The sequence below is a fragment of the Toxotes jaculatrix genome, chromosome 12 (genome assembly GCF_017976425.1).
Source record: "Toxotes jaculatrix isolate fToxJac2 chromosome 12, fToxJac2.pri, whole genome shotgun sequence".
Lineage (NCBI taxonomy): Eukaryota > Metazoa > Chordata > Actinopteri > Toxotidae > Toxotes > Toxotes jaculatrix.
The window spans coordinates 798,803-822,730 of record NC_054405.1 but is presented as its reverse complement, the minus strand read 5'-3'; the positions used below and the strand labels follow the sequence as shown (position 1 = coordinate 822,730).

Genomic DNA, 23,928 nt, shown 5'->3' with positions numbered 1-23,928 from the left:
GAAGAAAAACACATTTTCTTTGTGGTCGGAGAAAATGAGGAACTGTTCCATCATTTATCCAGAAGTTTCTATAGTAATGTGATCATTATTCTGTGACTGTGACAGGAGGAGTTCAGTGAATTGATGTGACTCGTCTGTGCTCTTTCACTGCTCATTTTAATGAAGTATATATTCCCTCTCTGTATTATGATATTGGATTGTAACTCAGCTTTACCACAACACTGTCATTGTACACCTGTATGTTTTGTTCACCGTGTTGATCCATCTGTCTTCCTGTATTCATTCTCTCACTCCCTCGCTCACTACAACCACATACACTAAATACACTAAACTGTAGTAAACTGTGGAAAAGCAAATCCAATATGTGTGAAACATAATATGGCTCCGGTGTTTCCTAGTGGAAAACGCCAGGACATGAAATGAAAAGAGTGAAACGATCCTTTGCCTTGAAATCCAAAGAGGAAAGCGACGGCGGGGATCCACACGGTGTGTATCCAGAAGTAAAGCATGGTGTCCTTTAATCAGCTGCAAAAGCTCCGCGCTCTTCCCGACCAGGCTCCGTGTCCAGCGGTTCATTTCCAGAAGAGAAAGCGCTGCAGATGAAGCCGAGCGGAGGAAGAAATCCCAGTGTGAACGCTGCTGATGAACACAAGAGCTGGAGACTCTGTCGCTGCTTCTTCTGCTGCTTTCACACGGACATTAGCGACCCCTACCGGAACTGTTATCCAGAGAGGAAGAGACTGTGTCTGTGTGTGAGTCCTCTGTCTGTGTGTGTGTGCTCAGTATGTTGCTACTAAAGCAACGTTTCATGGTTCAGGACTGACAGCAGGACTAATGTGGACAAGTCCAACTCATTTCATTCAGCTCCACAACCATGATTTGTCACATGGAGAGAAGTGAAGCCAGTGAAGAGGAGGGGAATGGGAGGAGGAAGCTACACAAAGTGTTTGCTGGTCTCTGATGGGATCTTAGCCAGCAGTTTGTCTCTGTGTTATTCTGTCTCTGCACCATTAGACATTCATACTCAGGTGGACAATCACAGTAGACACTGTCTAATGTCCAGAGGGAAAAAAAGTTCTTTTATCACATATTAAAGCTGTGTGATGTTCATTGACACTGACCATGTATAGTTTAAATACATGCGTGCAAGTTTATTTTCCTTAAGACAGAAGATGAGCTGATTAATGCAGGAAACAACATGAGTCAGACTCAAGTATCTGCCTTTATAATTCTAAAAACATGAGCTGAGGACAAAAGGTGAAGACGACAGCTCATATGGAAAATTGGCACATTAAGAAAAAATATATTTGTGTGAATAACATTAGTGCATATTTTCCACTTTTGATATATGATGGTATTATAAAAATATATCTGTCTTTTCAGTCTAAAATCCTTCTAGTGTATCTACAGGAGCTGATTAGTCCCATATATACAGTGGTGTTCCAGTATATGTCAGAGGTCAAAGTGAAGACAGTCTAGTTGGTCTCATTGGATAAAGCCAGTTATCTGTGTGCAAACAAGCGTGACAGCAGATTTATTCCACTTAGTTCTGTCAGAGCCACTGAAGCTGTTTCTTTACTTTTTATTCTTCCCTCCAGCTGCAGTGAGAACATCTACAGAAGAAACATTATTATTATTATTTACTGTCCAACACAGTAAAGTGTAAATGATGGACATTTACTCAACACAACTTTTTATTTCCACTGTCACAGGATAGAAAGAACAAAGAACTTCACTAAGAGCCTTGTTTCATAATTCATTTCCAGTCCACAGTGTTTCTGTCCTCCAGCAAACCTTTGGATGTCAGTGTGTCAAGCTAATGTTGGTGAATCTGAGGCTGTGTTGACTGAGAGAAGAAGCTGTGAGATCTTTTATACCCTGAGGACTCACTCTGGACTGATTTGATAGATGCTCCACAAATAAAAGTGCTTCTCCACTCAACTAACTACTACTCCTCATAGGGACTGTCTGCAGGAACTGAAGCTGCTTTTGGTCAAAGAGATATTCATGTGTTCACTGTTCACTCAGGACCATTCAGCTGGGTTGGTGAATTCAGCACCAAGGACAGCAGCAGCTGAACTGTACACAACTACTAACAGATAGGAGTGTGAACAACATTCATGTTAATGTATCTGCTGAAATCCTGTTGGAAGTAGCATAAAGTGTCCTCCAGGCTGATGGCAGTAACCTGCTGCAATTAGCCAATAATGAGCCCATTAGCCTCTATAATGAAGTTCACACATTATTATTTGCAACACAGGATGAAGACAACAAAAGTTTAAAAAAAGAATCATAACCTCTCAGTCAGCACCATGGAAAGAGGCAGAGACGACTGCTGTTCTCTCCACAGTACAAAACAATTATCATTGTTTACACTTTTTTATTTTTCTCATATCTCTCATATCTCTATTTTACTTCAAATTGATGAAATCACAGTTGCACAGTCATCTCTCTATCATCTCTTATTTTCCATCCTACACTTTTTTTCCCAGATCCCAACTCCAGTTCTCCTGCTCTGCAGAGGCAGGAGTTCAGCTGCTTGCTGAAGATGCTTTGACTCCACTAGTGGTTTATAATGGGGTCAAAGGGCAGTGACCCTTCAATATCAGTTTGTTAAATCATCAGACAGATGAAAAAAGGCTCCAGCTTTGCTGCTGTCAGGTGGTGAAATGCTTCAAGGTAACTCAGCCTTCCCACAAAATTGGTTTCACGTTGCAGAGAGATTCTTATTAAACCAATGTTAAAAAAATCAACACATAATATTGACACCAGCAGCCCTTTGATAAACAGCTATTATGTCCAATGGAGCCTCCATATTCAATCTGTTCTTCACCAGAAAGAAGATAATTCTGATCATGGTATAATTCTTTATCATTCTTTCATCATCTTTTGTCCCAGCAACATAGGTGCAAAGTAGATGTCATTCATTTATCATTCTGCTCTCAGGTGTATAACCACAGATGGTTATTATACAAACAATCAGTTGACCTCATTCATTGATCCTCTCTGAGGGAGCTACTGCTTTGTTTTTCCTCCACACACCCTCCACAGTGTATTCCTCTCAAATCAGGAAATGTAAACTGTGTAACTAAGAAGCAGCTGTGAGCGAGGTTACCAGTCCACTGTACATGATGACAATAAAAAAAGAAATAACTACTGAATGAACTTATTTCTTCAATATGACAGATGATGCTTGAAAAATATACAGTTGTAAGAAGCAAAGGAAACAAGAGAAGAAGCTTTTACACAAACAAGGTTCATGCTGCATTTTCACTTTGCACTCATCAAACACACATTCACAGATGACTACATGAATACATGACTTTATGTGTGTACAGGTCTAGTGGGGTTTTTTTTTGTATTCTTTGACAGAGGCACAGGTACTGACATAGGTCTGAGATGCTAAGAGAGAGAGAGGTTAGGGCGAGGGAATGCATGATGCCAGAGAGTGTCCTCACAAAGATATAAGTACCAGTATGTGTGTGTGTGTGTGTTTGTCCTTTGATGCCTTCAATGTATCAACATTCTACAGCCTGATGTCACAGGCTGCAGTAAGTGGACACACAGCCAGAGACAAGTTGAGAAGTCAAACAGGAGCAGAAACAGTTGGACTGGACAGGACTTGCTCATGATTTAGGAAGAAAGAAGCACTCAGATATTTCTGCTCAATTATTGACAAGGAAGGGAGGAGCTACTGCTGTTACAAGGACAAGAGGAAACTACAGGAAAGTCCAGATCACCTCCAAGGTTTTCAGTAAGTCAGTACATGTTAGTAGTTCATGTCAGTGTTTAGTTCATTTTGTGGAATGTTTTGTTCAGATGATATGTTTGTTAACTTGATGTGATATTTAAGCACACAAGATCATGATGTTCAGACACACACACACACACATACACACACACACACACACACACTCTCTCTACACAATCTCTCCTCTCTACTTTTACTACTCTGGGTTTCAGTTACATGGAAAGTGGAGTCCAGAATATGAGGCTGATGCTCTGATTTAACAGGAATCCACTATGGCTGCTGAATGAATTTGCTATGGTCACTTGTTATTTTAATGAAATGCTCGACTGATAACTGAGGAAATATATGATACATGAGTCTCTCTGATGAATGTTGACATCAGTAATTGGTAAGAAATATTTTCAGCAGTCAGTGTGTGTCTGTTTAAGTATTTGTGTCTAACACATGTTACGGCCCTGTGTTGGCCTTTCAGGGAGCTGTGTTGCTGCTGTTCTCTTTTGCTTTGTGTGTGCAGGTGATTGCTGGGCGGAGCTGAACTTGCACTCATGCAGCACACCTGAGTTGGCAAGATTGGAGAAGGCTTATAAGGGCCCAGCAGGCTTGCCTCGCTCCCTCTCCTCCTGGCCATTTTAGACAGCAGTTGTGCTCTTTTGTTTGCTGCAGCCATGACTGGGCATTTTGTCCTGGACATGGCTGGCCTGCTAACTGTTGGTATTAACTACCTATTCTTCCTAAATAAAAATGGTGAATTGTTGAGATTGTGTGTGGCCTCCCCACTTTGTCACTTTTGTGAGCCAGTTGTGACACACATGACGGTCAAAAAAAAAAGAGAGAGAGAGAGAGAGAGAGAGAGAGAGACTGCAGGTGAGGCAGAGGTGGAGGGTGAGACATAATGAGAAATTACAAAGGTTTGTTTTTGAAAATGTGTTAAAAAAAACTGGTCTACTTTCTGAAGTCACTGTATGTGAACAAACCATATTTGAGAATGATGAGCTGAGGTTATTATTCCACATGTAAAGACTTTAATGTCATGAACTTTCTTGTCTCAGAAAATTTGAAATGAACCAAACTAAATGCTTCATTTGGTTCTGAGCTGCTTTTACTCTTTTGGATTAATGTTCATTAGAAGGCAAATGAAGTGTGGCAGGGAGATTAGAAGAAGCCCCTCCTCCAGGCATCACCACCTCCTAATAATCTGACCAAATGCTAAAGTATCTCATTAATAAAGTGTTTACACTGATAATTAGAGCTGACACAATTAGTCCGTCCATGGATTAGTCCAAGTGAGAGCCAACAGAGGATTGGTTCTAGCTGAACTCAGGCACAGGGAAAGATCTCAGGAGAGCTCGTCAGACTGCACACTGCTGGCTCATAGTTGGACACAATTAATCAGTTAATTCAATTTACAGGTTATTTCTCAAGAGAACGTGTTTTCACAAAATACAAAAACATTTGCTGCTTCCAACTTGACATGTTAGTGTGCTACACCTTAATCTTTGTTTCCATGACAAAATCATCAACAACCAACTAAATCCAAAAACAACCATTCATAACACAAACCATAGAAAATGTTCCAGCTTCCTCACACATGTACAATGATGACTTTGATGAATAGTTTCTCAGAAACAATATCCAGCACTACAGTTTGTTACGAAGCTTGTTCCATTAGGTAGAATCGGGTTCAAACACTTCATGAACCTACAGATGACTCTGTCCCATCAGGAGTATGAGAGGTATTCACCCATCTGATCATATGATACTGGAGTGTGTCTGTGCTGGGACCTGCTGAAGATTCATGTTCAGAGGTCTGACTTGCAGCCACCAGCAGCATTTTGGTGTTGGGACAGAACTCCTTAATCTGTCCTCTCCACTGGACAGACGGGGCAATGAGCACGAGATGATACAACATCATTTTACCAGTTAACAATAGTTACACAACCACCCTCTGACCCACAACATACATGTCAGGGTCAGTGGATATAGTTAATCCACTATGAGCACAGCTGCACCCACACACACCTGAGGAACAGTGAGCCACAGGATCAAAAGGGAAGTGGCTGCCACATGTATTCACTGTATATGAGCAGGGGCTGATTCATAGCACTGTCTCCTCTTAGCTGCAGAAATCAGACTGGTCCTACATCCAGTCCTCCATGGAAAACCACTTCTCTCTACTCCACAATGCTCACAGCATCTTTGTTACTCCAAAACATGGCTAGGATTACAGCAGAGTGTGTTCCAGCAGAGGATCCAAACACTACATTACCTTACCACCAACCTTAGATCCCTTCATACAGTGTATTTGTAATTTAGTCAATAAAATTACAGCATTCGAGTTATGCTTAAATAATAAAAATAATAACAATAATAAAAAAAAAAAAAACACAGAGACAGGAAGAAAAAGTGACTTTATAACCTTTTCACTGAACAGGAGTCTTCTGCCCTCCAGTGGTCACTGTCAGTAACTACAACTCTGCACACAGCACTCACAATGATACTGATGTTCACACTGACATTATTCCACATTTACTGACTTATTTTAGCTCTAATGTTCATCAGTCTGATAATGACTCTCTGTATGTGAACACACATATTATTACACTGCTATAAATACTGATGTCTGACTGATGGACAAATAATCAGAGTTTACTGCCCTCCAGTGGTCACACTGACAAGTGTCCAACAGGACTCACGCTGATTATTAGGATCAATATGTACCAATCAGTATTGCTGACATCAGCAGGAAGATGAGGACTGGTCATAGTTTGAATAATGTTCCATGTATTATTCCATCCATGTTTTCAGTACAAGCAGATACACTGTAAAAAATGTGACAACTAAAAGGATCACTGTAAAATGATAAATAGGAGATGAACTGTAAAAAATTCTAACATTGATTATCAGGAAATACGCTGTAAAAGAATTTAATGGAGGCTGTGCACTGTGTAAAATGGCAACAAAGGTGACAAAGGATATATCCAATAAAAAATGATGGTCATAGATGAGCTCTGGACTAACTTACAACCAGGGGATGCACTGTAAAATATTTACATCAATTCAATTCGATTTTATTTATAATAGTTCCTTCCACAATCAAAACTGTCTCAAAGCGCTTTACAGAGACCCAGAGCCTGACCCCAGATCAGCACTTAAGACGACAGTGGCAAGAAAAAACTCCCTTTTAACAGGAAGAAACCTTGAGCAGAACCTGGCTCAGATGGGGGACCCTCCTGCTGATGGCCGGGCTGGGTGAAAGGAGGAAAAGGAGGAAGATAGGACAGCTAGGAATGGAGGAGAGGAGGAGAAGGACATGCAGCATATAAAACATGATACAAACAGGGTTGGCAGTGAACAATGTTAGAGGCCCAGCATTCAGATTACAGAACAGTTAGTGGATACTGTGTGCTCAGCAGATTACAGTTATGATAGGAAACAGAGCAGAAGCAAAAAGCTGTCATGATTGGTAATTATTTACATTACATCTGTATAAAATATTAATCCAAGATTTATGTGTTGCAGGGTGGAACTCTTATCTTCATATTTACTGCTTGTTAATTGTTTAGTTTGCTCAGCTTCTCATTTATTTATAACTAAGTAGTGTGGTCCAAAATAAAGAGTACAGGCATTGTAATGTTGTAGTTTCACCACAAGAGGGAGTTGGTGATTTGGAGTCGCTCCTGGTCAGCGGACGTCGACACGTGATTGTGTTGCTCCAATGACGCATAGACAGGAGCACAGATGACACGACGGTTGCTGAAAGTTTACTTTCACTTTCACCAGAGTTTGTGGCGCAGATGATTTTCTATGTCTGAAGGTAAATGTCCGCACTTTTTATGTTTTACTCGTCAACACTTCCTGTTACCAGGATTATCTGATGTACGGATTTAGATGTTGTGTTTGTTTGTTTTTTATACTGCGTTGTGGTGTTTAGTTGTGTAGACTCTGAGTTGTCACTGTAAAGTCGGGATGAGGCAGGAGGAGGGCCGTTATTATCCGCCCTGCTGTGTGGATATTCACAGTAGAAGCGGTGGAGTCAGAGTAGAAGCAGAGTGAGCTGATGGTCAGTAGCTGAACACGGAGCCTTTGTTAGTCTGTGGCTCCACTTACTGCTGACTGAAGGCAGCTTTTCCTGCCTGAATCAGCCTGTGGAGGAGGCGGACCTGAGCCGCTGCTCTCCCGCAGTCTGAGCCGCTAAATGCGGTCTGAGCTCGGCCGGACAGCGGCTGGAGAACAGCTCTGACTTTCTCTGTCATTAGATGAACTCTACAGGACTGAGCTCAGAGGGACTGACAGGGTTTTTCAGCCTCTATGTGATTTTCAGAGAGACAGTTAACACTCCATCCACAGAGTCAGAGGCCTCCTGGTCCTATCAGGACAAACTCTACCTGATGAATTAGATGATAAAGACCCAAATCCATAAATACTCACAATAAAGCATCTCAGTGGCTCTGATAGGTGATTATATCTCTGTGGCTGGTCACAGTACAAACAGAAAAACTGTCTGTCAGGACATATTTGCTGTTTTTATTGATGTCTATCTGTGTCTGTGCTCAACTGATTTCAGTCCATCTGTGTGTCAGTGAATGGAAATGGTCGTCTCTGAATTGTGTGTGAAAGATATGAAAGAGGAAAGAAGAGCCAATCAGTGGAGAAGCGGCTGATATTTCTACAGGACAAATGATGGAGACATTTCTGAGACATTTAAAAACCTTTACCACTATGTCTCCTGTCCAATCAGGGGGGAAAAGACACTGCAACTGTGCCATGGGTTGATACAGGGGGCCTATCAATCTCTTCCTCTCCCTCCTTTGGGCTCCTCTGATCACAGCTGTGTGCATTTGCTGCCCACATATAAAACTTTTTTAAAGAGGGAGAAGAAAAAGATCAGGACAAAAGTCTGGACAGATGAGATGAGTGCTCTGCCTCCAGGGATGTTTTAACTGCACGGACTGGGATGTTTTCACACAGTCCTGTGGGGATGATTTGGACTCATTGGTGGACATAACATGCTCGTACATGGTCTTTTGCAGGGACATGATCATTCCCTGTAAGCGTGTTCAAATATTTCCCAACAACAAACCATGATTTACCAAATCAGTCAAAGCAGGATTACAAATCAGAACTGGAAAACAAGATGACAGCAAACAAACTTGGTTCAGCATGAAAACTACTGCAGGCCTTCAGAGCACAGAGCTCAGTACTCGTGTCTTTTTACAATCTAAAAAGCGTCTGGAGTCTAGACGCTCAGCAGACTGTAGCAATGGGGAGAATGTGTGTTATGGTAGAGAATAATGTGTGGAAGCTACATGAGAAACTCTACAACTCACGACAACTAATGTTACTGTGAGACCCAATACGTTAGCTGCAGCTGTCTGTTCCTATGAAAAACACTGATTATTAAAGTGAAGATGCTGTAGGCTGTTTAGTGTTTTTAACGGTTTAATCACTTGAAACAAGGTTGCTGATAATATTGATAGAGAAAAAGTCAGTGATAATAGTAAAAACTGTGTGTGTGAGAGAGAGAGTAAAATTCAGTTAGTTTTATTGAAGGGAAGCACGTTTAGGGAATGGCTAGAGAATAGTATGTGTGTGTGTGCATTGGTATATATGGTATAGACCAGGGGTGTCCAAACTGTTCCACAAAGGGCCGTGTGGCTGCAGGTTTTTGTTCCAACCAATGAAGAGCACACAGTGTGACCAATCAACTGTCTGAAGACTGAGATCAGTTGATTAAATGAGTCAAGTCTGGTGTGCTGCTGCTTGGTTGGAACAAAAACCTGCAGCCACACCGGCCCTTTGTGGAACAGTTTGGACACCGCTGGTATAGACAGACAATTCACCTGAATACGCTCCGGCACTACGCAGACATTAGCGAAGCTACAGAAAATGACATATTGTTAGATGAAGTGTGTCCTGAAGCTGTCTGTGATAGTTTCTGTGATAGTTTCTTTGATAGTTTCTTGTAGAGAGGAGCAGGATGTTGCTGTTCAAGACTTAAGACATAATGTAGCTGCATCATAAAGCCTACATGAACTGCATGGTGTTCAGGGATCAATAGTCTCTCCTATTGCTATTGTACTATGTTTTCAGCTATAGTAACATTAATCATTAGTAATGTAGCAGCCTAGTTTTGAATGACAGGGTCCCTGCTATCACATGTTGTTACAATATAACATTTACATAATAAAATCTCCTACAAGCTTCACACATGCTGTAATAAATTAAGCATGATGAGTTGAGCATATGTCAGCATGTGGCCCCACTTTCTCTCTCTTTTTTTCAAACCCTTATTGCAGATGGACAGACTGAAGTCTTCAGTGAAGTCTCTGCAATTTATGAGAGCAAGAGAAGCCGTCTGACTGGAGAGCACACAGAACAACTCTGCTTTTAACACCACAGTCTGGTGCTGCTCAGTTGGGACTACTAACTGATTTGAGAGTCACATTTCTGTGCAAATTTTAATTAACTTTGTTTTATTACTTTATGAAACTTTAGGAAGCTATTTATTTATTTATTTAATTAAAATTTCAGTTAACTTTATAAGAGATGCTGCTGACCCTGGGAACTCCCTGCACTTTTTGTTAGAATTTTAAAACAAAGATGTCTGTTGTCTAAGATTAAAAAAAAAAAACTTTAACGTGATGCAAATCTGAAAAGCTGTTTAATAAACATATGCTTAAAGGCATTTAAACGAAGTGTTGGAGTTTGTATTAATCAAAATTTTCACGCCAATATTTTCACTTTTACTGCAAATGAATATCGGCTCCAAATATCGGGCATCGGCCTCCTAATAATGGGTACTGGCCCTGAAAAAAATATCTGTCTATCTCTACTGTGGACTCTGTTAGTCTGTGTGTGTGTGTGTGTGTGTGTGTGTGTGTGTGTGTGTGTGTGTTACCTCCTGTTCTCTCAGTCTTGTATGTGACTCTTGATCAAACCTGTTTGTCCTGATTCTTTGTGTCTGAGCTCACAGTGTGTTTTACTGGTTTCCTTCTCAGACTGACTGAAGTCCAGAAGATGAGTGTTTGTGTGGAGGAAGAAGAGGACAGAGCAGAGTGTCCAGGATCCAGCTGTCTGTCGGTGAAGAGTGACAGATCCACAGAGGTTATTCCTCCAGACTTCAGTCATGAACCTGGACCCTCAGACACAAAGTAAGAGAACTGCTACAAACCTGTGAACCTCCAAACTTTGGGCTATAACAGTGTTTAGTGTGTTGAGGTCCTGCAGTTGTCGTCTCTGCCTGTAACAGCTGCTGTAGTGTCGACAGAAAATCAGTTCTTCCTTGTTCTTCTGGCTCATCAGTGTATTAATACTGACTGCTGAGGCTGCTTGTTTCTTTTGAAATGATCTGACTAAAGAACATTTTTACTTTCATTGATTTTCCATATTTTTCTTATTACCAATAAATCCCAGAGTCAAACCCACACAGAATGTGTATCACAGCCTGATAGATCTGATTAATCTGAATCAGAACACTGTTACACTGGGCGACATGTTCCTTCATCTCCATCAATACACACATACACCTACACACACACACACCTATACACACACACACAACACCAAATGTAGATAAATCCACAGATCAAAATAGTCCCACTACAGTTCTTCAGAGCTAATGTGAGTCAGGTCATCAACATGTGGAAACACATATTTTATGATTAACTGATACAACAGTGTTCTTTATGGATGCTGGTGTGTTCATCCTCCATCCTTCAGTGTTTGAGAAAATGTGTTTGTGTTTTCAGAGGTCAGGACCACAGACTGAGAGCAGAGTCTCCAGGATCCAGCTGTCCGCCTATGAAGAGAGCAAGGTACAAAGAGTTTAATCCTCCAGACTTCAATCATGAACCTGGACCCTCAGACACAAAGTAAGAGAGTTTCTAGTGTAAACTGACCTGAGGATGATTCAGTTCTCAGACATATTTGAAGGAAACAGGGAGACACCAGGGGCCAGATCCATAAAACTCTCTGTCCACACAAAGACAGAAATATGCACACACACTCTTTTCAGCAGATTTATAAAGCAGAGTTTTCTCATGTTACTGTTTTATCAGTCTCAGTCATTGTGAGAGTTGGTGTATGGACACGAGCCTGATTGCCACTTCCAGAGTCTGTAGACCTGTCAATGAAAAGAAGGACAAAGAAGAAACACAGTGTCTCCATGTTGGAGGTTACACTTTAATGATTTACACGTCTGAGCCTTTAACAGCTTCTACACATTGTGAACCAAATCTGGATATTTGTTCACAACAATCAACAGAACATTTAGTCTCAGCTCAGGTTGTGCTGCTAAAATCATTTGTTGTCAGGTTTGTGGGATTTAATGACTGTTGGAAAGGAGCAGAATGTCCTCACACTGGATTGTAACTCCCAAAAAAGTTTGATCAGACTGAAAAAGGAAACTCTTTGACCCTACAGGGTCTTCATGAGTTAAACGGCCAACATGACAATGAGCTGATAGGACTCAATACATCATCAAGATAAAATACATTATCAAAGCCTGAAAGAATCCCAACAATCTCACAGTAATCCACCCAAAACATCCAAGAGTATCTCAGTAAGTTCAAAGATCCAGTCAGTCAGCCGCACTGTACAAAGTAAGACTGTACATCTGTCTGCTTGTGTCATCATCTCTGAAAACAGGACCTGTGATTTAATACACAGTCATTTGTTCTATCATACACTTTTGGCATTTAAGATGATTAGAAATACCACAAAATGAAAAAGCTTTTCTTTGCTTGTCTTTAGTTTTTATGCAGCTGATGAAAGAAATGAGCAGATTCTCAGATTCTCTTTCTTTACTCTGACATTATTTCTTCTGTGTCAGCAGATTTTCAGCAGATAGTGGTCTGCAGGAGGTTTTAGATGAACATAAGATCAGTCTGAGGAGGAGATGTGAACGTGTGACTGAAGGAACTGATGGAACAGGAAGTGAAACCCTCCTCAGCAGGATCTACACTGAGCTCTACATCACAGAGGGACAGGGTGAAGAGGTTAATACCCAACATGAGGTGAGGCAGCTGGAGACAGCTTCCAAGATGAAGACCCTCCATGACACTCCAATCAAGTGCCACGACATCTTTAAATCCTTACCTGACCAACAGAGACTCATCAGAGTCGTTCTGACGAACGGTGTCGCTGGCGTTGGAAAAACCTTCTCAGTGCAGAAGTTCACTCTGGACTGGGCAGAGGGCTCTGAAAACCAAGACGTCAGTCTGCTGGTTCTGCTTTCGTTCAGGGAGCTGAACCTGATCAAAGATGAGCAGTACAGTTTTCTCATGCTGCTCCACGATTTCCATCCAACATTAAAGAAGCTCACAGCAGAGAAGCTCGCTGTCTGTAAAGTATTATTCATCTTTGACGGCCTGGATGAAAGCAGACTTTCACTGGATTTCAGTAACAGGGAAGTCGTGTCTGATGTCTCACAGAAGTCATCTGTCAACGTGCTGCTGACAAACCTCATCCAGGCAAATCTGCTTCCCTCTGCTCTGGTCTGGATAACTTCCCGACCTGCGGCAGCCAATCAGATCCCTCCTGCATGTGTTGACAGGGTAACAGAAGTACGAGGCTTCACTGACGACCAGAAGCAGGAGTACTTCAGGAAGAGATCCAGTGATGAAGAGCTGTCCAGAAGAATCATCTCACACATCAAGACATCCAGGAGCCTCCACATCATGTGTCAGATCCCAGTCTTCTGCTGGATCTCTGCTACAGTTCTGGAGCACATGTTGACCACAGAGCAGAGAGGAGAGCTGCCCAAGACCCTGACTGACCTGTACTCACACTTCCTGCTGGTTCAGACAAAGAGGAAGAAGCACAAGTATGATGAGGGACATGAGACGAGTCCACAGGAGCTGACGAAGGCTGACAGGGAGGTTCTTCTGAAGCTGGGGAGGCTGGCGTTTGAACATCTGGAGAAAGGAAACATCATGTTCTACCAAGAAGACCTGGAGCAGTGTGGTCTTGATGTCACAGAGGCCTTGGTTTACTCAGGAGTTTGTACAGAGATCTTTAAAAGAGAGAGTGTGATCTTCCAGAAAACAGTCTACTGCTTTGTTCATCTGAGCATTCAGGAGTTTCTGGCTGCAGTCTACATGTTCCACTGTTACACAGAGAGGAAGACAAGAGAGCTGGGGACTTCCCTGGGACAAGAATACGAACACTGGGATTCACAACCTTTTAGCTGGAACACGGCGTATTTTGGAAATAACAATAGCAGCTACCCATCACTCAATGTCCTCCTGAGGGATTCCATGGATAAATCCCTCCAAAGTAAAAATGGCCACCTGGACCTGTTTGTTCGCTTCCTTCATGGCCTGTCTCTGGAGTCCAACCAGAGACTCTTAGGAGGCCTTCTGGGTCAGACAGAGGACAGACCAGAAATCATCCAGAGAGCCATCAACAACCTGAAGGAGATGAACAGATATGATATCTCTCCTGACAGAAGCATCAACATCTTCCTCTGTCTGATGGAGATGAATGACCGCTCAGTACATCAGGAGATCCAAGAGTTCCTGAAGTCAGAGAACAGATCAGAGAAGAGACTCTCTGAGATCCACTGTTCAGCTCTGGCCTACGTTCTGCAGATGTCAGAGGAGGTTCTGGATGAGTTGGACCTGAACACGTACAACACATCAGTGGAGGGACGACTGAGACTGATCCCAGCTGTGGGGAACTGCAGAAAGGCTGTGTAAGTCCAGACATGATCTTTAACATTACCAGTCAGTGTGGATTAGTAGTTTAGTTTTTCAAATATACACAGTATGAAATGATTCTCATTATTCTCATAATAGTTTTATAATCTTTAGGTCAGATGTGTGTTTTTCTGGAGATGATTTAAATGTTGTGTTTGTCAAATGTAGATTTTTCAGTTGGTTGTGATTATTGCTGTTAAGTTTTTCTGTTTATTAGTAACTGTTACATTTTACATTCATTTGTTCATTTATTCATGTTATATTGAGTCTTTTTGTTTTCACAAATTCACTTTTCAGATGATTAAACTCTACTTGAAACATAATTATGAATATTATCTTCCATTTCTGCCAATAGATCCCTCTAAATCCTCCACACTGCTCCTTTAAAGTCTTTCCATATTTTGTGTTAAATAAGTCAGAATCAGGTGTTTTCTCTCCTGGTGTAGAGGAGAGTAGAATCAGGAAACACACACCTTCAGCTTCATTCAGCTACAGCTGAACTCATGAAGTCATTTCTTACAGTGTAGTTGTGTGAGGAGGAGACCACTTCACAGTCAGTGTGGACCACAGGAAGGACGACTGCCACCAAAGACTCTTTAAATCAATGTGTGACATTTGACTGTTGGTTGAAGTCAAGAAATGTGAATTTATCCATTAATGTTGTTTAATGACACAAAGTTCAGGAAGAAGAAGGTCATGTAAAAACTTCAATGATGAAGAGGATTTGAGTCCAACATGTCTGATTTGATCTTTATCTTCTAATTCCAGACTTGACTGAGCTCAGCAGCATGTTATGAATCTGTGTTGACATGAATAGTTGTATGAATGTTGTGGTGACATTTGGATGATGTGTGTAGAAGGCTGACATTATGATGATCCACAATAAGAGAAGGACAAAGTCCCTCTACTCATGTTAGTGAAAGCTCATTGATTAGGACATATCTGATTGGATTAGAAATGATTTTTATCCACATGATTTATTCTTTATTCAGGTTGAGTTCCTGCAGTTTGTCAGAGATCAGCTGTGCTTCTCTGGCCTCAGCTCTGAAGTCCAACCCCTCCCATCTGAGACACCTGGAGCTGAGTGAAAACTGGAACCTGCAGGATTCAGGACTGAATCATCTGTGTGGTTTTCTGGAGAGTCCAGACTGTGGACTAGAGACTCTGAGGTCAGACTGAGAGACAGAAAGAAATGTTTCTTCACTCTTTGCTTTATGATCTGTGATGTTTATAGTGACTGAAGTTAATGAGAGCTGTGTTTGACTTTTAGTATCTGACTGTTTTTAAGCTGCATCCTGTTGGTTCAGGTGTTTGGAGTTTCCATTTTCCAAACTTGTACATTCTCAACCTTCTTCAGCTCTGAACAGATGATGAAACACTCAACGCTTTCAAGCAGGAACTTTGTCTCCTAAACTCACATCTTTTATTCTTTATTCAGGTTGAGTAACTGCAGGTTGTCAGAGATCAGCTGTGCTTCTCTGGCCTCAGCTCTGAAGTCCAACCCCTCCCATCTGAGACACCTGGACCTGAGTAAAAACGACCTGCAGGATTCAGGAGTGAAGCATCTGTGTGGTTTTCTGCAGAGTCCAGACTGTGGACTGGAGACTCTGAGGTCAGACTCCATTGTTTACTTGTGTGCTGAGATGAATATGATGTGAAAGTTGTGCTTTATTCAGTATTTATTAGGTCAAATCTCCTTCAGAATTTCTAACATTCAAAGTGTGAAATGGTTGAAAGGAAGTTGTGAAAGTGCTGACTCTGATTTTCAAAGTGATTTTTAAAGCTTTGAAAATGATTTGGATTCTGACTCTTACAGTCCACATTGACAGTGTCAGCAGTTTGACTGAGTTGAGCTTGTGTTATTCACAAAGTCTCATTGAGATCAGGATGTTTGACAAGAACTGATCTGTACAACACGTGTGAGCAGGTCTGAAGGCACAAGTGTTCATAGCTGCTCCCAATGGCCTCACTCACAGGCACAGTGAAAAGCCTGCTGTCACAGAGAGGACACGTCACCATGGTTTAAATACGGAGAGGACATTTTCACACAGTGTCTCCTGAAGACATTCATAGAGCTACATTCAGCTGCTGAGCTGAACAGGGACACAAATATTTGTGGAAGCAATGAAAACAGAGCAGAGAGAGGAGTTCAAACCCTGGCTCCTTTCTCAGCTCCACACAGCCGACCAATCACTGAGCCCACTGGGTGTCAACGTCCCACTGTGTCTTTGTCACAAGGACACAAACTGTGGGACGCTGACAGCCACCAGGAAGGTGGGGCCAGGAATCCCAGAATGCAATGCTGGAACAGCAGATTCAAATGTGTGAGCAGAGAGTGTTGGATGAAGCTGAACTTGCTTTGGACCAAAGACACATGACTGGAATGTGATGAAATGTCTCATTCAACACACTGCACATGTGCTGAATGTCTGCAGCTTCTCAAACTCTCAACACAAACTTCAGTCACACTCAAAACATCAAAGGCTCAAACTATTATTTCACACAATATGAAAGATTTCATTTGAAACCTTAGTGAACACTTTGAAAACTTTCTTCCAAACTGTTAAACCTGAGTGTGAATGTGGGACTTTTTGAAGGAGATTTGAGCTCAGAGATTTGATGCTGATCCACACTGAGCATCTTGTTCAGCTTCATATTTCAAACTCATTGAATGAAGATTCAAAATCCAACACTTGCTAATTGACTCTTTACTTTGGAACAATTTCATCTTCACCTTCAGTTGACTTTTATATTTCTTCACATACAAAGCAAATATTCCACATTAAGACAGAAAGAAATGTTTCTTCACTCTTTGCTTTATGATCTGTGATGTTTATAGTGACTGAAGTTAATGAGAGCTGTGTTTGACTTTTAGTATCTGACTGTTTTTAAGCTGCATCCTGTTGGTTCAGGTGTTTGGAGTTTCCATTTTCCAAACTTGTACATTCTCAACCTTCTTCAGCTCTGAACAGATGATGAAACACTCAACGCTTTCAAGCAGGAACTTTGTCTCCTAAACTCACATCTTTTATTCTTTATTCAGATTGAGGCTCTGCAGTTTGTCAGAGATCAGCTGTGCTTCTCTGGCCTCAGCTCTGAAGTCCAACCCCTCCCATCTGAGACACCTGGACCTGAGTGAAAACAGCCTGCAGGATTCAGGACTGAATCATCTGTGTGGTTTTCTGCAGAGTCCAGACTGTGGACTGGAGACTCTGAGGTCAGACTCCATTGTTTACTTGTGTGCTGAGATGAATATGATGTGAAAGTTGTGCTTTATTCAGTATTTATTAGGTCAAATCTCCTTCAGAATTTCTAACATTCAAAGTGTGAAATGGTTGAAAGGAAGTTGTGAAAGTGCTGACTCTGATTTTCAAAGTGATTTTTAAAGCTTTGAAAATGATTTGGATTCTGACTCTTACAGTCCACATTGACAGTGTCAGCAGTTTGACTGAGTTGAGCTTGTGTTATTCACAAAGTCTCATTGAGATCAGGATGTTTGACAAGAACTGATCTGTACAACACGTGTGAGCAGGTCTGAAGGCACAAGTGTTCATAGCTGCTCCCAATGGCCTCACTCACAGGCACAGTGAAAAGCCTGCTGTCACAGAGAGGACACGTCACCATGGTTTAAATACGGAGAGGACATTTTCACACAGTGTCTCCTGAAGACATTCATAGAGCTACACTCAGCTGCTGAGCTGAACAGGGACACAAATATTTGTGGAACCAATGAAAACAGAGCAGAGAGAGAAGTTCAAACCCTGGCTCCTTTCTCAGCTCCACACAGCCGACCAATCACTGAGCCCACTGGGTGTCAACGTCCCACTGTGTCTTTGTCACAGGGACACAAACTGTGGGACGCTGACAGCCACCAGGAAGGTGGGGCCAGGAATCCCAGAATGCAATGCTGGAACAGCAGATTCAAATGTGTGAGCAGAGAGTGTTGGATGAAGCTGAACTTGCTTTGGACCAAAGACACATGACTGGAATGTGATGAAATGTCTCATTCAACACACTGCACATGTGCTGAATGTCTGCAGCTTCTCAAACTCTCAACACAAACTTCAGTCACACTCAAAACATCAAAGGCTCAAACTATTATTTCACACAATATGAAAGATTTCATTTGAAACCTTAGTGAACACTTTGAAAACTTTCTTCCAAACTGTTAAACCTGAGTGTGAATGTGGGACTTTTTGAAGGAGATTTGAGCTCAGAGATTTGATGCTGATCCACACTGAGCATCTTGTTCAGCTTCATATTTCAAACTCATTGAATGAAGATTCAAAATACAACACTTGCTAATTGACTCTTTACTTTGGAACAATTTCATCTTCACCTTCAGTTGACTTTTATATTTCTTCACATAAAAAGCAAATATTCCACATTAAGACAGAAAGAAATGTTTCTTCACTCTTTGCTTTATGATCTGTGATGTTTATAGTGACTGAAGTTAATGAGAGCTGTGTTTGACTTTTAGTATCTGACTGTTTTTAAGCTGCATCCTGTTGGGTTCAGGTGTTTGGAGTTTCCATTTTCCAAACTTGTACATTCTCAACCTTCTTCAGCTCTGAACAGATGATGAAACACTCAACGCTTTCAAGCAGGAACTTTGTCTCCTAAACTCACATCTTTTATTCTTTATTCAGGTTGAGTTACTGCAGTTTGTCAGAGATCAGCTGTGCTTCTCTGGCCTCAGCTCTGAAGTCCAACCCCTCCCATCTGAGACACCTGGACCTGAGTAAAAACAACCTGCAGGATTCAGGACTGAAGCATCTGTGTGGTTTTCTGCAGAGTCCAGACTGTGGACTGGAGACTCTGAGGTCAGACTCCATTGTTTACTTGTGTGCTGAGATGAATATGATGTGAAAGTTGTGCTGACAGTAAAGTGCAGACATCACACTGATATTATACTGATCCACACTGAGGATCTTCATGGTAAAGTCTGTTTTCTTCTTCTGTGGTTTAGTCCACTGACTGTGGCAGAGCAATGTTGAGCTACAGATTTCAAAGCTTCATTTAACAAGAAAAAAGCTTCACTCTTTAAATCACATCCAAGTTTTTTCCACACTCACATCAACAAATATATATTCAGTATTTTCTTCTTCCAACACGACTAGAAAGTGATGAGACTAAAGTCAAAGTGACTCAGATACAGCTCTGGAAAAATTTGAGAGACCACTGCAAATTCTTCTGAAATCAATATATCTACAGGTATGACAGCCATTCCATTCCTGTGTATGTTGAATTCCAACACAAGCACACCTCAGTCTACTTAATGAGGTACTGATTAGGTGATCACCTGAACCAAATCCTATTTAATGAGGAAAAGTATAAAAACCACTGCTGTGGTCATCACTATGCTCTTGCAATAGGACTGGATGGATGGCACAAACAGTGCTGGTAGTACCTCAAAAGTAATAGCAATCAAAAAAATAACTATTGACCATGCCAAAGCAGTTGAAAAGAAAAGTTTTGTTTGAGGAAAAGAGAGAAAAAAGAGGAAAATTCTGGCTTTACTGGCAGAGGGATACAGTGAGCGTCAGGTTGCTTCCATCCTTTAAATTTCTAAGATGGCTGTTCATAAGAACAAGGTCAAGCAGCAGACACTGGGGACAACAAAGCTACAGGCTGGCAGAGGGCAAAACGACTCTCCACTGACCAGGATGACCATCAACTGATTCGAATGTCACTCAGCAACCGTAGGATGACATCAAGTAACCTACAAAAAGAATGGCAAATGGCAGCTGGGGTGAAGTGCACGGTGAGAACGGCTCGAAACAAGCTTCTAGGGGCAGAGCTCAAGTCGTGTAAAGCTAGAAATAAGCCCTTCATCAATGAGAAGCAAAGAAGAGCCAGGCTGAAGTTTGCAAAAGACCATAAGGATTGGACCATAGAGGACTGGAGTAAGGTCATCCTCGCTGATGAGTCCAATTTTCAGCTTTGCCCAATACCTGGTCATCTAATGGTTAGACAGAAACCTGGAGAGGCCTACAAGCCACAGTGTCTCGCACCCACTGTGAAATTTGGTGGAGGATGGGTGATGTGCTTCAGCAAGGCTGTAATCGGGCAGATTCGTCTTTGCAAAGGACGCATGAATCAAGCTACGTACAAGGTTATCTTAGAGGAAAACTTGCTTCCTTCTGCTCTGACAATGTTCCCCAACTCTGAGGATTGTGTCAGGACAGGGTAGGTGGTGGAGTAGACACAGGCGCAGAGTCAGAGTTAGGGATAACCAGAAAAACGGTTTAATCAGTCCGGGTTCGATACACGTGCAATCAGTCCAATAAGGCAGAGGTACAATAGGGAGAAGGCAAACTCCAAATCCAAAATCCAGGCAAAGGTCAAACAATTGGTATCACGAGCACAACAAGGAACGCGGGAAAGCTTGGTAGGAACACAAGTAACACACAAGACAATCTGGCGACGAGTGCCGGGAGGACAGGGACTAAATACACCAGGAGGAGGGGAGACAATTACACACAGGTGAAACACATTAAGGGAGGAAGGGTAATCAGGAGGTGGGAGGAGCACACAAGGAGAGGGAAGTCAAGACACCTGGAACGAGAGGAAAGGCAGTGAACAAACATTACCAAAATAAAACAGGAAACACCACATTATCAAAATAAAACCGCCCCGGCTCACAGAGCGGAACCTGACAGATTGTTTTTTTCCAGCTGGACAATGCTCCATGCCACACAGCTTGGTCAATCAAGGTGTGGATGAAGGACCACCAAATCAAGACCCTGTCATGGCCAGCCCAATCTCCAGACCTGAACCCAATTGAAAACCTCTGGAATGTGATCAAGAGGAGGATGGATGGTCACAAGCCATCAAACATACCTGAGCTGCTTGAATTTTTGCATCAGGAGTGGCATAAAGTCACACAACAGCGACGTGATAGACTGGTGGAGAGCATGGCAAGATGCTTGAAAGATGTGATTGAAAATCGGGATTATTCCACCAAATATTGATTTCTGAACTCTTCCTAACTTAAAACATTAGTATTGTGTTGTTTAAAAATGAATATGAACTTGTTTTCTTTGCATTATGTGAGGTTTGAGAACACTGCATCTTTTTTGTTATTTTGACCATTTGTCATTTTCTGCAAATAAATGCTCTAAATGATAATATTTTTATTTGGAATTTTGGAGAAATGTTGTCAGTAGTTTATAGAATAAAACAAAAATGTTCTTTTTACTCAAACACATACCTATAAATAATAACAACAGAGAAACTGATCATTTTGCAGTGGTCTCTTCATTTTTTCCAGAGCTGTATTCAGAACAAACTCAGCATGTTTGTTAAATGTCGTCACCGTTACATGAAGTGAAAATCTTTTCCATTTTGTCTCAATCATTTGTTGACTTTCCTCCAAACTTCAGCCTGACATGTTTGTTCTCTGTCAAAACTTTAGGATCTTTAGTAGAATCTGAAACAAATGTCAACAACATGAGTTTGTATAGATGGAGCCACTGGTGGAGCTGGAAGAGTTTAAGAGCTGAAGTCACTATGTCTTTATTGAAGCAGCAGCATGTTGTCATTAATATTAATGAGAGCTGTGTTTGACTTTTAGTATCTGACTGTTTTTAAGCTGCATCCTGTTGGTTCAGGTGTTTGGAGTTTCCATTTTCCAAACTTGTACATTCTCAACCTTCTTCAGCTCTGAACAGATGATGAAACAATCAACGCTTTCAAGCAGGAACTTTGTCTCCTAAACTCACATCTTTTATTCTCTATTCAGATTGGGTTCCTGCAGTTTGTCAGAGATCAGCTGTGCTTCTCTGGCCTCAGCTCTGAAGTCCAACCCCTCCCATCTGAGACACCTGGACCTGAGGGAAAACAACCTGCAGTATTCAGGATTGAAGGATCTGTCTGATCTTGTGCAGAGTCCAGACTGTGGACTGCAGACTCTGAGGTCAGTAGAGGGTTGGAGTCAGTCCATGCTGCTTTCAGCTGTATTGTACTAAACACAGTTCGTATCAAAGCAAAGATCCAGTGTCTCCTGTAAACCTCCAACCTTCTCAGTGGCTGCTTTCCTCATTGAAGCTGTGAGAGGAGAACGGGGACAGGCTTCAGGATGGGACAGAGGACAGTCAGCCAATCACAGCTGCCACAAGCTAATTGTGATCTGTTGTTGTTGTTGTGTTCATGTCAACAGGAAATAAAGCTGGATCACAGCTGACAGCCTCACAGGATGTGTAGAGACAGTTGTCCTCATTGGTCCAACTGTCCTACCATCACATCTAATCTGAGACTGTTTGTTGTCTCATTTCAACACTAAAGAATTGATGAGTTTGATCTTTGTCACAGGTCTGAGATCAGTCTGACTGCAGCCTGCAAATCACTGGCTCTGATTTCAGAGAAGCATCATGACATTTTGTCAGCATGTGGTCTGATACAGAGCAGAACCTCTGCTGAAGTCCAGTGATCACATCTGTATATCTGTCCATCTGTCAGATACTTTCAGTGACAGCCTCCATGTTTATTTGTCAGCTGATATTTCAGAAGCAGATCAGATGTTCATCAACACACAGAGACTCTTTCTTTAAATGGAACATGAGTTGACATGTAACAGCAGTGAATCCATCACTAAACTGTTTGTGCAGTAATGAAGCTTGATGACTCAGCAGTTTATTTCCACTGTGGACTTGAGTGAAATGTTCAGAGGAAACAGACTTGATGCTAAAAGTCTCTGCAGGTGTGTGAGCTTCCAGCTCAGTGTCTTCACTCCAATACGTTAACATGAGAGCTGAGAGGAAGCTGCTACACTACACAGCTGCTCCACTTCTGCTCTGAACAGGACTGAAGTCCCTGCTGCTCTTTATACTGGATGTGCTGCATCAGTGACTGACAGCTGATGAAGTGAGTCTCTGTAAACACTGATTTATCACCTCTGTTGTCTGTCTTCTTCTCTCAACAGATGGAGGGAGCGATTTTTCTAAAGGAGAGAGTGAAGAGGACGGTGTGTGTGTTGAGAGAGGACGAGCTGTGTCCTGATGATCCAGAGAGGTTGAAGCAGCAGCAGCTTGTGTGTAGAGAGGCTCTGATTGGTCCATGTTACTGGGAGGTAGAGTGGAGAGGAGAGCTTCATCCAGCAGTGACTGACAGAGGAACCAGAAGAAGTGGAGAAGACTCTCAGTGCTGCAGTCTGAACTGCTCTGAGAACAGCTCCACTGTCAAGTCCACCATCATCCCTGTGTGTTCCTCTGGATCTGAAAGAGAATCATCAGTGTATCTGGACTGCTCTGCTGCTGCTCTGTCCTTCTACACAGTCTCTGCAGACACAGACTCCGCAGACTTTTTTTATTCATTCACAGATGCTGAACCCAAAGTGAGGAATCAGATTAATCAGCTCCATCATGTGGTGTGATGGAGAATTGCAGCTAATTTCCACATTATTTTTTTCTGTCTTGCAGATGTTGGAGGTTCAGAGTTATGCAATAAGTTGAGGCATCATTATGTTTCTGCTGTACAAAG

General features: G+C 41.8%; 1 protein-coding gene and 1 long non-coding RNA gene across 2 annotated transcripts in view; both read left to right on the top strand.

The window, feature by feature from the left end:
* Nucleotides 1-7,543: 7,543 nt before the first annotated feature.
* The window catches only part of LOC121190893 (NACHT, LRR and PYD domains-containing protein 14-like), a 202,175-nt gene continuing 185,790 nt past the window's right edge, over nucleotides 7,544-23,928 (top strand). The window contains exons 1-3 of the mRNA XM_041051925.1: nucleotides 7,544-7,565; nucleotides 10,754-10,902; nucleotides 11,500-11,622. Of these exons, the coding sequence (XP_040907859.1) occupies nucleotides 10,769-10,902; nucleotides 11,500-11,622 (257 nt within the window). The 5' untranslated portion in view covers nucleotides 7,544-7,565; nucleotides 10,754-10,768. The remainder of the gene's footprint in view (nucleotides 7,566-10,753; nucleotides 10,903-11,499; nucleotides 11,623-23,928) is intronic.
* On the top strand, nucleotides 16,023-23,427 carry LOC121190903. The gene is made up of 3 exons (XR_005895027.1): nucleotides 16,023-16,060; nucleotides 22,193-22,366; nucleotides 23,372-23,427. It is a non-coding gene; the product is annotated as an uncharacterized LOC121190903 (long non-coding RNA).